The sequence below is a fragment of the Ostrea edulis genome, chromosome 6 (assembly GCF_947568905.1).
Source record: "Ostrea edulis chromosome 6, xbOstEdul1.1, whole genome shotgun sequence".
Lineage (NCBI taxonomy): Eukaryota > Metazoa > Mollusca > Bivalvia > Ostreida > Ostreidae > Ostrea > Ostrea edulis.
This window is the reverse complement of record NC_079169.1, coordinates 46,403,778-46,417,302: the sequence shown is the minus strand read 5'-3', so window position 1 is coordinate 46,417,302 and position 13,525 is coordinate 46,403,778. Positions and strand designations below refer to the sequence as shown.

The 13,525-nt window shown below is 35.5% G+C and overlaps 1 protein-coding gene across 1 annotated transcript in view; it reads left to right on the top strand.

Moving 5' to 3' along the window:
- The window catches only part of LOC125647541 (cytochrome P450 3A24-like), a 15,505-nt gene extending 6,141 nt beyond the window's left edge, over positions 1-9,364 (top strand). Inside the window, exons 4-14 of the mRNA XM_048874252.2 lie at positions 309-405; positions 640-756; positions 1,297-1,385; positions 1,851-1,999; positions 2,163-2,290; positions 3,500-3,572; positions 4,044-4,201; positions 4,683-4,771; positions 8,349-8,486; positions 8,757-8,919; positions 9,134-9,364. Coding sequence (XP_048730209.2) covers positions 309-405; positions 640-756; positions 1,297-1,385; positions 1,851-1,999; positions 2,163-2,290; positions 3,500-3,572; positions 4,044-4,201; positions 4,683-4,771; positions 8,349-8,486; positions 8,757-8,919; positions 9,134-9,214 — 1,282 coding nt within the window. The 3' untranslated portion in view covers positions 9,215-9,364. The remainder of the gene's footprint in view (positions 1-308; positions 406-639; positions 757-1,296; positions 1,386-1,850; positions 2,000-2,162; positions 2,291-3,499; positions 3,573-4,043; positions 4,202-4,682; positions 4,772-8,348; positions 8,487-8,756; positions 8,920-9,133) is intronic.
- The last annotated feature ends 4,161 nt before the right edge of the window (positions 9,365-13,525 follow it).

Here is a 13,525-nt window from a genome sequence, read left to right as displayed (position 1 = left end):
TTTATCCATATAGAAATATTTGATGGTGTTTTCATTCTTATCCCCCGTCTTCACAATATCAAATATTTTGTGAATACTTATCATACTGTATAGATGTACAACTTTCTTGCAAGAGGTGCATACAGGTACTTGTAAACTTATTCACAGTCTTAGAATTGTGGGAACGCTATCTTTTTTCACTTTAAATCCAATTGTCAGACACGTTTTGATAATATAAACCCATTTATTGGTGCTAATTTAGTATTGTAAGTAGTTTTGCAAAAGTATAACTTAAATATATTTTGTATCGATATTTATAATCAATACAGATACTTCAGCGGCAGATCTCCAATGCTAGTTGTCGCTGACCCAGACATGCTAAAGGAGATTCTTGTCAAACAATTTCAAAACTTCACGGATCGAATAGTACGTAGAACCATATGACTTTCCATGACCGCTCATTGATAATTAGTGAATAAGTTAATGTGTTATTGACTAAATATATTGAAATTATTTTACATTTAGTAAATAAATATTTTGTCATTAAGTAATATATATATATATATATATATATACATATACAAAGCACTAAACCGACCAACGACACGAACAACCAGACTGTCAAATTTTCTTCTTCAGTAAAACTTATTTGTCATACAGGTTTTCAAAGGTTTCAATGGTGATCTGGAAGAAAATTTGAGCGCCCAGCAGGGAAAAGCATGGAAACGTTGTAGAGCAATCGTATCCCCAACGTTTACATCTGGCAAACTTAGAAAGGTAAATAATTACTTAGCCCTACTTCTCTCCACGTCTTAAAGTTCATAGGGATGCGACACGCTCTCTCCAAACCATTCTGTCGCATCCCACCATCTTGACCTCATTCCAATTTTCCATCCTGCACTCCTTTCTGCTTCTACTGACGTACTTCAGGTTGTTTTCGGTCTCCCTAGTGCCTTTTCCCGTCTTATGTCCACCCTAATGCCGTCTCACAGTCGTTGTCACCTTTCCTCTATCGTCCCATTCAGTCTCATCGCCATCTCCTCAGCTCATCGCTTATTGTATTATAATCCGCCCTGTCTGCCACTTCCGCTGGTCACCATCTACTGCCACTTTATACCCCGGATCTCCCGCAGGAATCTAAACTGAGATGCACCTAGTTTCTATTCCTTTTTCTTTGTCATCTTCCACATTTCGCTACCATATATTCTACATTGTTGGACTCCAGCCAATGTTAGAGCTTGGACTAATTCGATCATATCATTATTAAGAGTTATTCAATTTAAGATGTTTACGTTTATACATTTTTTTCTATTTCAGATGGACCCACTTATCAAGGAAGCTGGCGATGCACTCGTTCAGCACATTAAAAGGACTATCAAAACCAATGATAAAGTGGAGTGTACTTGGTAGGTATACCACATTATCACGACTATATATATATATATATATATATTATATATATATATATATAAAGCACAGAAAAGTTCACTTTATTTGGATACCCACTTCCGCCCCTACCCGGGGTTGAACTCACGAACTGCGGAACCAAATCTCCTAGCAGCATGTAACCAGCGCGCTAGACCGCTCGACCATCTAGGCAAGTCAAAAAACTTGCTTTCGATGACAATGGAATTCTCGAAACGCTGTCACACACTACACGGTCATTGAGAATGGAAATGGGATACAATTATCTAACGTACATTTAAGAGGATCATACATGATACACATTGCATTCGAAATAGTTCATATAAAGCACAGAAATAGCAATGAACTCTCTCTCTCTCTCTCTCTCTCTCTCTCTCTCTCTCTCTCTCTCTCTCTCTCTATATATATATATATATATATATACATATGATTTTTTTTGTAAACAGGTTGTTTGGATGTTACACTGTAGACGTGATTGCCTCAACAGCCTTCGGGATTAAAATTGATTCCCAGAGTGATCCCGAGGACAAATTTGTGCGGATGGTTTCAAAACTCATTGCCGTAAAATTATCCTCGCCTCTCCTTTTTATAGCATGTAATTAAACGTATATGTGTAAATGATGTTGCATTTCTTATCATTCAAATTTCGAAAATAAACGTCCGGTTCTGATGTGACGAGGGGGGGGGGGGGGGGGGTTGACTCATGAGCATGGGGATTACGACATCTTTTTAACATTGTGATTCATTTCTGTTGACAGTTTTACTTCCCGCACTTGGAATACCATTGGCAAAACTTTTAAAAGTGTCATTCGTGGATAGTGAGGCCTCATCATTTTTCAGGAAAGAGATAGAAAAAGCAATCAATACAAGAGACTCCAGTAAAAAGGTACTGTATGTCTTAAATTCGAAAAGTAGATGATGCATTGATTCATTTACGATGTTAAAACTACAGATCTTGGGGGTATAAACTATTCGCAAGATAATGGTCGACATGACCACGAACAGCTATCAATCCCATAACTCCTATATAAGGAATTGATACAAAATACAAAGTTGGGCAAACACGAACCTTGGGCATACCAGGGGTGGGATCAGGTGCCTAGGAGGAGTTAGCATCCACTGTCGACCGGTCACACCCGCAGTGAACCCTATATATTGATCAGGTAAACGAAGTTTCTCCGTAGTCAAAATCAGTGTGCCAAGAACGGCCTAACATTCGGTTTGATACACATCAGACAGCATTTGACCCAATGATAGCTTGTATTGGCAAACTAGATCGTTATAACAACCATAGAGTTTGCGAAATGCTGACTTTAAACGAGACTGTTGAAACCCCTGCACCATCGACTTGTTTGGCAGTAGCCTGGCTCGATTTAACAACTAATCATACATAGAACAATCTCTTGCGTATCGAATCAGTTGAGAGATAAAAACACCATATGCAGGTGATAATGGAATATTGCTACATAAATATGGGAAGTTGACGATGGAGAAGCTGAAATCATCCCGTTTGTCATAACGTTGAGTTGTTAGTTTGCCGTTAATGTCTACTTTCACTACACTATCACCACACTGTTCTTTAAACACCTTTACATAAGTATATTGCGTTAATGGTTTTTAGCTCACCTGAGCAAAAGGCTCAAGTGAACTTTTCTGATCATAATTTGTCCGTTGTCTGTCGGCGTCGTAAACTTTTCACATTTTCATCTTCTTCTCCAGAACCACTGGGTCAATTTCAACCAAACTTGACCAAAAGCATCCTTGGGTGAGGGGCTTTTACATTTGTTCAAATGAAGGGCCATGCCCCATTCAAAGGGGAGATAATCACAAAAATGCAAAATTAGTGTAAGGTCATTTAAAAATTTTCTTCTTAAGAACCACCGGGCCAGAGGAGCTGACATTTACATAAAAGCTTCCTGACAAAGTGCAGATTCAAGTTTGTTCAAATCATAGCCCCTGGGGGTAGGGTGGTGCCATAATAGGGACTAAGGTTTTACATGCAAATATATATGGAAAGTCTTCAGATAAGGGCCAAGGAGACTCAGGTGAGCGGTGTGGCCCATGGACATGTAATTGGTCATAATTTGATTGACAGGAATATATAGATTTCATCCAGCTGATGATGGAGGCTCATAACGACGATCCAGATGAAACGAATGAGAAAAGAGGTGAGAACTCATTTTATTTCAAATCCTGTGATTTGAATCCAATGTAAAACAAATACTGGGTAACTTTGGCAATGACATTTTGTTAGCATAGACTGTTACTTTGCTTCAGTGCAAACATGCGCGTCGTAAGAACATGATGCATGGATACATTTATATACATGTACTGTGATTATTTTCTAACGTTTACATTATACTACTGTTTTGCATTATCATAATAATGCTATATATTAAAATGCGTTGTTTCTCGATGTTGGGCATCGCCATTTATAAGAATTACCCCCTGCTTCCAATGTGTACAACAACATCATACAAACTTAGACAGTTCTTAAATTCACGAATCTGTACTTAAATTCACGAATCTGTACTTAAATTCACGAATCTGTACTGTCATATTCGATGTGTATGAATATGTACAATGATAATCCACGTCACAGACGTACGGTATACTGATTTATTGAATATTACTTACAGGATTAACATCTACAGAAATCATCGCAAATTGTCTGCTGTTTTTCTTCGCTGGGTATGAGACGACTGCCAGCACTCTTTCATTCCTGGCATATTTTCTTGCTATCCACCCAGACGTCCAACAAAAGATATACGAAGAGATATTGTCAGAGCTGGGCGATATAAGAGGAACACTTTCAATTTGAATTATCCCCCTTTCGAAGTTCACCAAAGGTCATTTAGTGAATAACCTTACCCTACCAAATGTAAGGGAATACAACTGTAAATTATAGTTAAATACTACGTTTTCATACAAGTTTACGGTTTGCTCTACCCAGGGGCATTATTGAAGTTGATTGCAAGTGTTGAACAAATAACAAATATCAAAGCTTCAGATCAGAAAATGACAAAAACCAACGTGGGTAAGTAAGTTTTTTCACCGCAAGATGGCTGACAAGGGATGTAATCTGCTGTGAAATGTTGATACGTCTATTTGAATCACAAAGCTGATCAAATATCAAGAGTACAGTTACACCCACTTAAGGTTCCCGCTTATAATGGTTCATGAGTAAGACCTACATGCACCATCTGAAGGTACATATATTTATTAAACTTATGAAGAAAGGTGTAGATATTCATTTTTAAATGTTCATTAATTCAAAGGAGGAACCGGGTTATGACAATATCGGAAAGCTGAACTATATGGACATGTGCATCAATGAAACGATGAGGATGTACCCCATATCTCCCAGGTATATTTATATGCATGTAATTCTCCGTCGATGTCAAAGATTCAATATATAATTGACCACATATTTCGATCTCAAACAAAACTTCAATATTGAAAAGTATTTACGTTTGAAAAATTATGAACAAAGAAAGATAATTTAGAATAAGTGCTCACAATCTCAGAATTGAGAGTGGGAGGTATGGAAAAATATCTAACACTGAAGGTACAATATGTGTGACACGAATTGTGTGGAAGATGAGATACACTCACTTATATTATTGATTGTCCTTTATATACAAGTGAAAGACAGACCTTTTTAAAATAATATTTCTAAATATAATACAAACTTTTTAAATTTGTCAAGTAAAGAAAAATGTTTGTGGCTCATGTCAAACGAAAATAACATGTTGTTAACGAAGCTGGGTCAATTTTAATCAGCATTATTGAAATGAGAAACAATAATATACAATGTAAGAGGTAAAAAATGTATAGCCTCTATAAAATAATGTATACTATATACATAATGTATATTCTACAATGAGAAAAGATGTACCAGGTATAACTCCGAAACTTATTCTACAAATGTTCATTATATATCATAGATTCTAAAAATTAATTTTATATCTAATACAATATTGTTATACATGTACTGTACTCTAGACAGCTTAATTTGCTGTACACTTTTTTTTCTGTATTTGGTCTTATGATTGTCACTTTTTTCTTCTTTTCTTAAGCTTGTATGCCCGACAGGGCCCAGAATTGGATTTGCAAATAAGATATTAAAAAAATATAATGATGATTAAATCAAACTTTATTTCCGAGGGCTAGGAAAGGATTAACTTAAAATAAAATACGTGTATTACAAACTGAACAATGTTGTATTGTGGAGATGGCTAGCATTTGAAATTTGAAAAAAAATGTAATATTGGAGTATTAGCTGCTTATAGTTACAAAATATTACAATTATAATGTTTGTATGAATGAGTAGGAAATTTTGTTTGAAAACTCCAGCAATGTGCAATAATAATTACAACTTAAATGTATATGTTCAGTTACCAATTACATGCAGGTATATATGATTTTCGTAAGATCGTAAAACCAGCGGACTATACATGTACCATCTTATGTAAGACATTTTCCTTATATATTATTATGACAGATATTTCGAAACAGCTTAGGTAAATTGTAAAGTAAAACCCAATCTTATAAAAGAACAGAATGACTACATGTACAAAAATGAGAGAGGAAACGTGTTAATTTGTCACAGTTAAGAAAAAGGAATAGAAATGGATAGCTTTAACATGCATCGCAGTTCATGTCGGGTGTGCTTTGGTATAATTTTTGGTATACTTTACTCTATAGAGGTGTTTTGTATCTCATGTATGCATACGTTTTCATAATTTATGGACCGGTGACGATAGCCTAGTGCTTAGGGCGCTCGCTTCAAAACCACAAAATCCAGGGTTCTATTTACGATACCGACTACACATCAAACTTGGGACGCTAAACATTTTGGTGACTCTTCCTTTGTAAAGCACACGACTTTTAATAAGGGTCTTTCAGATACCGGATATGACTCTTTCAGAGACCGGATATGACCTTAAAAACGAAGGTCCCGTATCATGGTAGGCTTAAAGATCTGTCACTGCCACCAAGGCGATCGCCATGCAGAGGTCAAATTTGTGTCACTTTACCGACCTCTGCTGATGTCTCTATAGAAGTACAACAATTAGGAATGGACTTACAACAACAACCTATATGTCCATTTCTGTTGCATTCACTGTAATATATGAATTTATTTTGCCCGGGAACCCGACTAGAAAGAGGTATAGCGCACTTGGTATGCAATTTCGCCTACATAAATACCTTTTTCTTGAATATCATTTTTTACAAATATTCTGCTATACAATGTCAGTTTATACTTGTGTTTACCCAAATTACTTAATAAAGATATCGATATGTTGATAGTATATTTATTTGACAAGCATAAACATCACCGTGATTATATAGAGTATATAGTAGGTGTAACGTAATGGGCATAAAAAATTGCAAACTGTGGCAAAAGGCCACCTTAAACCAGAAATAAAACACTGAAGTTATTTTATCTGCTTATGACTGTATATAAGTCCGTTTGAGGAAATTTGGTTTAAGGTGGCCCTCTTGTTGAAAATGGATAAAATATGAAAAAATCGTTCTCAAAATTTACCTTGAGATTTAGCAGCCTGTCAAAAGTTAAACCTTTAAACTTACAAGCCTGGGTGGCCTAGTGGTTTAGGTGCTCGGTAATCTTACACTTAACCCATACATTTCCCGAGTTCAAGTCCAATATTTTTCCGATCTATTTTTTTTTTTTTTTTTTTTTTTTTTTTTTTTTTTTTTTTTTTTGCTTTTCATTTTTTGGGGTCGTTTTCTTGAGGATGGGTGGGTTAAATGTGATACATATATTATAACAATATTAGTCATTTTCATCATAACTTCTAATATTTGCAAGTTACGACTTAAAGAATGGGAATTTATTCCGAGGTCATTGTAGTTCCGCTTGTTTACACTAACATATTCCTGTGTGCACAGGATTTTAAAACCGTAATGTGGCTGACGAAAAGCTAAACAAACACTACAAGAAAAAGGACACAAATGCACAGCATGTAATAAGTAAAAATAAGTCAAGGGAGGAAAAGAACTGTTATACAGTTTGACTTCTCAAAAAAAAAAACAAAAAAAAAAAAATTCATGTAGCAACTGTCATATGATATTTAGGCAAAGATAAACACTCGAATTATCAACCAAAGGCAAATGAACTGATGAAATCTATTAAAGGCGCTGCAGTCATGTCAGAAAAAGACAGTGAGTTAAGTAATGCCATATGTAAAAGGGTTGTTGCACAGGTCTATGAAAATATTGTACTGTTCATCATTCCAAATAGGGAAATGGTTTATTAAGTAAAGAACGACTCATATAAATGTCAGTAATGCTAAACTGCGGCAGTTATTTATCTTGGTTAACGAAACATAAAAAATGTTGGCCTTATATTTAAATATAACACGCCAGTCTATTATTGGAAACCGGTATTTTCCATTTATATTTCTGAGTCGGCCGTATCGTCAGCAAATGCGCTATACCTCTTTAATAAAAGTCATGTTTAATAGACTGTTAAGTTTCGAGGGCAAAACTTACTAGAATTATCATTTCAAAACTTTGAATCTGTGACGATATCAGTTTTCAAACGATACAATAATATATCTAAATATACGCGAGTTTATTTTTACGCAATTTCGCGAGAAGCAACACTTGCAAAAATAAAATTACTCATTTTTATTTTTATATTGCTAAATACATGTAAAAACTGTTGATCAACAAACCATGTTTACGATTCCTTTCGTGATATTAAGTACTCGCATGAAATAAGGAACCTACAACAGGCACTATGTAATTTCGTGATATTAAGTACTCACATGAAATAAGGACCCTACAACAGGCACTATGTAATTCTGTGATATTAAGTACTCACATGAAATAAGGACCCTACAACAGGCACTATGTAATTCTGTGTACCTTGGAATGATACTCACATGAAGATTGGATGATTTCGTTTCTTGTAGGACGGACCGAACGTGTGTTCACGATGCTGAAGTTAAAGGTTTGAAGATACCAAAGGGCATGGATATTGCTATACCAATATGGATTTTACACCATTCTGATAAGCTATGGGAAAATCCTGAAAAATTTGATCCAGAGAGGTTTATGAATTCATGTCTTGGCTTTCTTAACTAACGAAAATATTTTACTCTAATCTGGATTTGCAAGTCTTAAAAGCTTAGTGTAGCATTCCATTCTTTTAGGACTCATTTAATCACTATATATTCATATACAGTCATGTACTTATTTATCATGTTTCTCAAAGTATACAAATCATCTGGTACTCTGACGTCATTTGTATTGCGCGTGTAAAAATATTGTATTCATTATAAACAGGTAAATGATGAATGATTATGCATTTAATGTTTCAGATTTTCAGCTGAAAATAAAGCCAAAATGAATCCATACCAGTTCTTGCCTTTCGGTTATGGACCCAGACTATGTATCGGGAAGAGGCTTGCGCTAACGGAGATTAAAATAGCAATGACGAAACTACTTAGGGAATTTGAAATTAAAACATCTACTGAAACACATGTGAGCACGTTTATTACATAACAAGTACAAAACTGAAAACAAAAATAAATTGATAAGTGAGAGGAAATTATCGCCAAAAAAATGTACAGTATACATGTACCGGTATATGGAACCTTCCGCACACACTAGAACAACTTCCTTTTTTGATCAGCTACACAATAATCTGTACATGTTTAATTTCTATGTACTAATCAATTAATTTAATGTGTTTCAGATACCACCAAAGCTGAAGAACTCCGGTCTTGTTAAACCGGAAGACATGTGGTTGAAAATAACTCAACGAAAATCAACATAATATTCTAAGTATACGGAGATCTTTATTTTCATTCAGTTAAAATAAATATTGTCCAGGTGTCAGATTACTGAAAAGTCATAGAAACACTATCAAATCAGATTTATATTAATCAATGTTTTGCCAGTGATAATAAAATAGTTCTTGCATGATTCATTGTATTTCATTTCTCAGTGAAAACACCAACCTTTCAACGTGATACAAACAAGAGTCCCATGGGCCACATCACTCACCTGTGTAACCTTGTTGTTCAGCTGTTGAGATCTTTAAGATTTATTTTTCAAGATAACTAAACATGAATTCATACAACATGGGGATGCCTCAATATTAATATGACTAACATGACCTTGATGTTCTGGGTGAAGGTCGCATATAATGGTATGAATGATTGATTGAATATCGTTTAACGTCCCTCTTGAGAATATTTCACTCATATGGAGAGTCACTACTGCCGGTGAAGGGCTGTAAAATTTTGGTCTATGCTCGGCGCTTATGGCATTTGAGCAGGGAGGAATCTTTATCGAACCACACCTGCTGTGACACGGGACCTCGGTTTTTGCGGTCTCATCCGAAGGACCGCCCCATTTAGTCGCCTTTTACGACAAGCAAGGAGTACTGAGGACCTATTCTAACCCGGATCCCCTCGTGATCGCCAAATAACTATCTGGGGAATTTCATAAACTTATAGGTCAATCCGAAAACTTGAATTATCTTTCCTTGATCCGGGACGTAGTACGCTTGCGTAACAGTAGTTTAAGACTTCCGGGTAGTATATTCGAGAAGCGTCATTATCAACAGTGCAGAAGGCCGCAAAGATATTGCCGTATAATTTTACAGTAATCACGCCAACAAATATTTTAACATTAATAAAAAAAATCCCAATGCATAGGTTTATTTCATACACGTGAAAACAACCAACTTTGCATGCAAAAATAATAGAAAATTAATGTTGTAAGTAGAGGAGGACCCCCCCCCCCCTCCCCCGATAGAATGTTCTATCGTTAAAGTGAAGGGCCTTTCCCGAGACGCAGTTAGATTATTCTAACTAACACCCCCCCCCCCATTTTCCAAGATTGTACGTGTTTTATGACTGAAATTAGTATATATCATACATTGCATACATTTCCTCAGAATCTTTAGCCTGTGTTTTAATACAGTCAGATTTATAATAAAACATCAGAAGTTACTTGTTCAATATCAATGTAGTACATTCAGTGATAAAAGTTCTGCCACGATGTACGTCTAGGTATGTCGGACTGACACCTCTGGATTCTGAAAATGTCCATCTCTTCGATTGGCGAGTAAAATTTATCCCAGTCTGTACTTGTAAGTGAGAGTCCACTGACAGATTTCCAGCTGTCTGCCCACAAATTTTATACAGTTACAAATACAAGTATAACCATAAAGAAATTCGTCGTCACAAACCTTTTACACATGCAATGTTTTGAAAATAAAATAACTTATAATTGAACGCCCTGAGTGTGTACCTGTCAATACAGCCATTTTGGGTAAAATATTTGGAGTTTTACTCAAATTATTCAGTAAATTTGTGGCGAAAAGGGGGGTCTAAATCTGTCATTGCAATTTCTGTTATGACACGATACGTGCCTATACATAATCAAGTACATTTCAAGGGGACTAAAACGAATAAAAGAGGGAAGATACAGAGACGTCAAAAGCATTCTATTGGGGGGTTAAACTTATCTTTCCCCAGAGAGTACATTTGAGAATATGGCGTAACAGTAGTGGAATAATTTTAGCCCTGATAAAACAATGAGAGCGTTGATTTCCTAATTTAATTGATTTTTTTTTACTATCTTGGAAAGGGGGATGTTATGCAAGATCTTTGCACGTGTCGATCCTTGTAAAAACCCGAGCTTTGAGTTGATTAGATGCCATCATCTCTTGAGAATCAGAAGTTCTGTTCTGATTTCATACAAAATAATTATGTCAGTCGTTATTGGAGACATAAGTAAACAAATGAATGTCTGCGTGATTTTCAATTCAATTTTTAAACCAACCCCCCAACCCCCGAAAAATCACACCCGACTCGATCAAGAAATTCGTTTTTGTTTCCATTAACATTTTCTTACTCTCTCGTACAAATGATTTCAACTGTTTTCGAGTTTGAACAGGACCCATACTAATATAACTTATAATATATGCGAAGTATGAGTGTGTTACTACCCGGAAGTTGTCATATTCACACTAAATGTAAGAATACAAAGAGAGATAACTCACGTTTTCGGAAAGGCCTATATGGCGACCGCCATAAACTTATCCGGCAGCAGGATAAGTGTAACACCCCCCCCCCCTCCTCTCAGTTTAACACACCCACACCCCTAAGATTTACATGACAGACGCCAATAATAATTTTTTTCCGTGTTTCGATGTATAGCGGAAAAATATTGTAATATGTATACGGTGTGACCGTTGGACCGAGCGAAGCATGTATTGTAATGTCCATTGGAGTGTCCCAAGTGGTAATCATAATTCCGTTAAGTATGGTAGGTTATGATTCATTTAAAAATATATATTTTTAATGAAATTTTCCTTGCGCTAAAAACCCAGTAACATCTCAATATTAAAGGGGTTTATATGGGGACAACAGTTTTACAGGATCCGCCTATTCATTGAACGCGGGAAATAAAACACAAGGCGACGTAAACTGTGTATTGTGACGTCACATTTAGCCTCAACCTATTTCTCTTTTTCAAAGCAAACAATTATAAACAACAATAAAACATTCCGTATGCAATGAAAAAAGCCGTTATAAAACTAAACAAAATTAACCAATAAATTCAAAATGGTAAGAATGTAACAGTAATTTTATCGTATATTCTTATTTAAAGAAACTCATGAACTCGTTCATCTATTTAGTCTTATTACGGTTTTATATGTAATTATTTGCTAAAACCTGTTACAATGATAATTATACTATTCACTTTGAACAAACTGAGTGTTTAAATTACGAATTGCAGGTCAGAGTCTTCTATTATTGGCATTCAAAATAAAACACGAATAACTGTTGAAGCAGGTAATGAAAAAATAAATGGCGGCGCCCATATGGATCACGAAAATTTCAGTGAACGTATATAGAGATTGTCTCTTTTTCTTTTGTTGATTTTGACTTTTTTCTTTTACATACGTGTTACCTTTAGAGCCTTGCTTCGCGGACGGGCCTTCGGCCCGTCCGAGCTTCGCTCGGTATAAAAGGGTTTTTAGTCATGTGATGTATGCTATTCGTGGGCTGATAATTTTCAGCCAATGAAAATGCTTGCGATGCATAGTGTTCAATTGTGTGTCTCAGGTGGTCATTCTCTAGCCGCCTTTCGAGCTGTGAACTCAAGTTTTTCTTATTTTCAATATAATGAAAATGTGCTGAAATAGGATTTGCAGTAATATAGGATGCCCAGTTTTCAGAGTTTTTTGGTTCCAAAATTCAAGGGGTTTCATCTCTGTTTTCCCCTGGGCTTCGTATATTACATAACTTTTTCCCCCAAAGAATATTCGAAAATAATTGTGAAGATGAATCTTGCACAATGTATAGACACTGTTATTTTTTATGAATATACATTATAAGTGAATGTCATATATTAATAAATAGTCGGCGTCTAATAACTACGACGGGCTCTCGGCAAAATATTATAATTTTGATTTTGTCATCAAATATGGAAATATAGTGGATACTTATATGATGGCTCACCAGATAATTCTATGTGACGGTCACCAGAAACTTATTTGGCGGCCGCTATATTATAATAAAGGCAGATAAATATTAATCTCACCTGGCACCAACCGGTTTCAGTATTATAATATACATGTACTAGACTTAGTGATACAGTTTGAATAATATTTTAATTTCATAATTATGCTATAGTTTACACTATTCATAAAGGAATAAGTGTTGAGTAAAAACGTGGATTGAAAGGCTGGTATTGTGCACAGCTGGATTGATTTGGTGAACATTTTCTACTTTATTTCCTTGGTTGTTACTTTTCATTTGTGTACACATTTAATCACCGACCACGTTGGCCCCACCCTGATGCCAAAACCCCTACCCCTTGGATCATGAAATTTAAGGGCTGCCTGCTAATTCTAAATATCAATTTAACATCAATAGCATTAAAGAAGATGTGGGGTTTTAAAAAAATGTTTCACACATAAATACAATGTACCAAGTTTGGCTCAGCTCTGAAGTCAGAACCTTTACCCTCGGGATCATGAAATTTACAATTTTTGTAGAGGCCTTCCTGCTCTACATCACTATGCATATGTTTCTTACAGATACAGATAGTTTATTGCCAAATAATG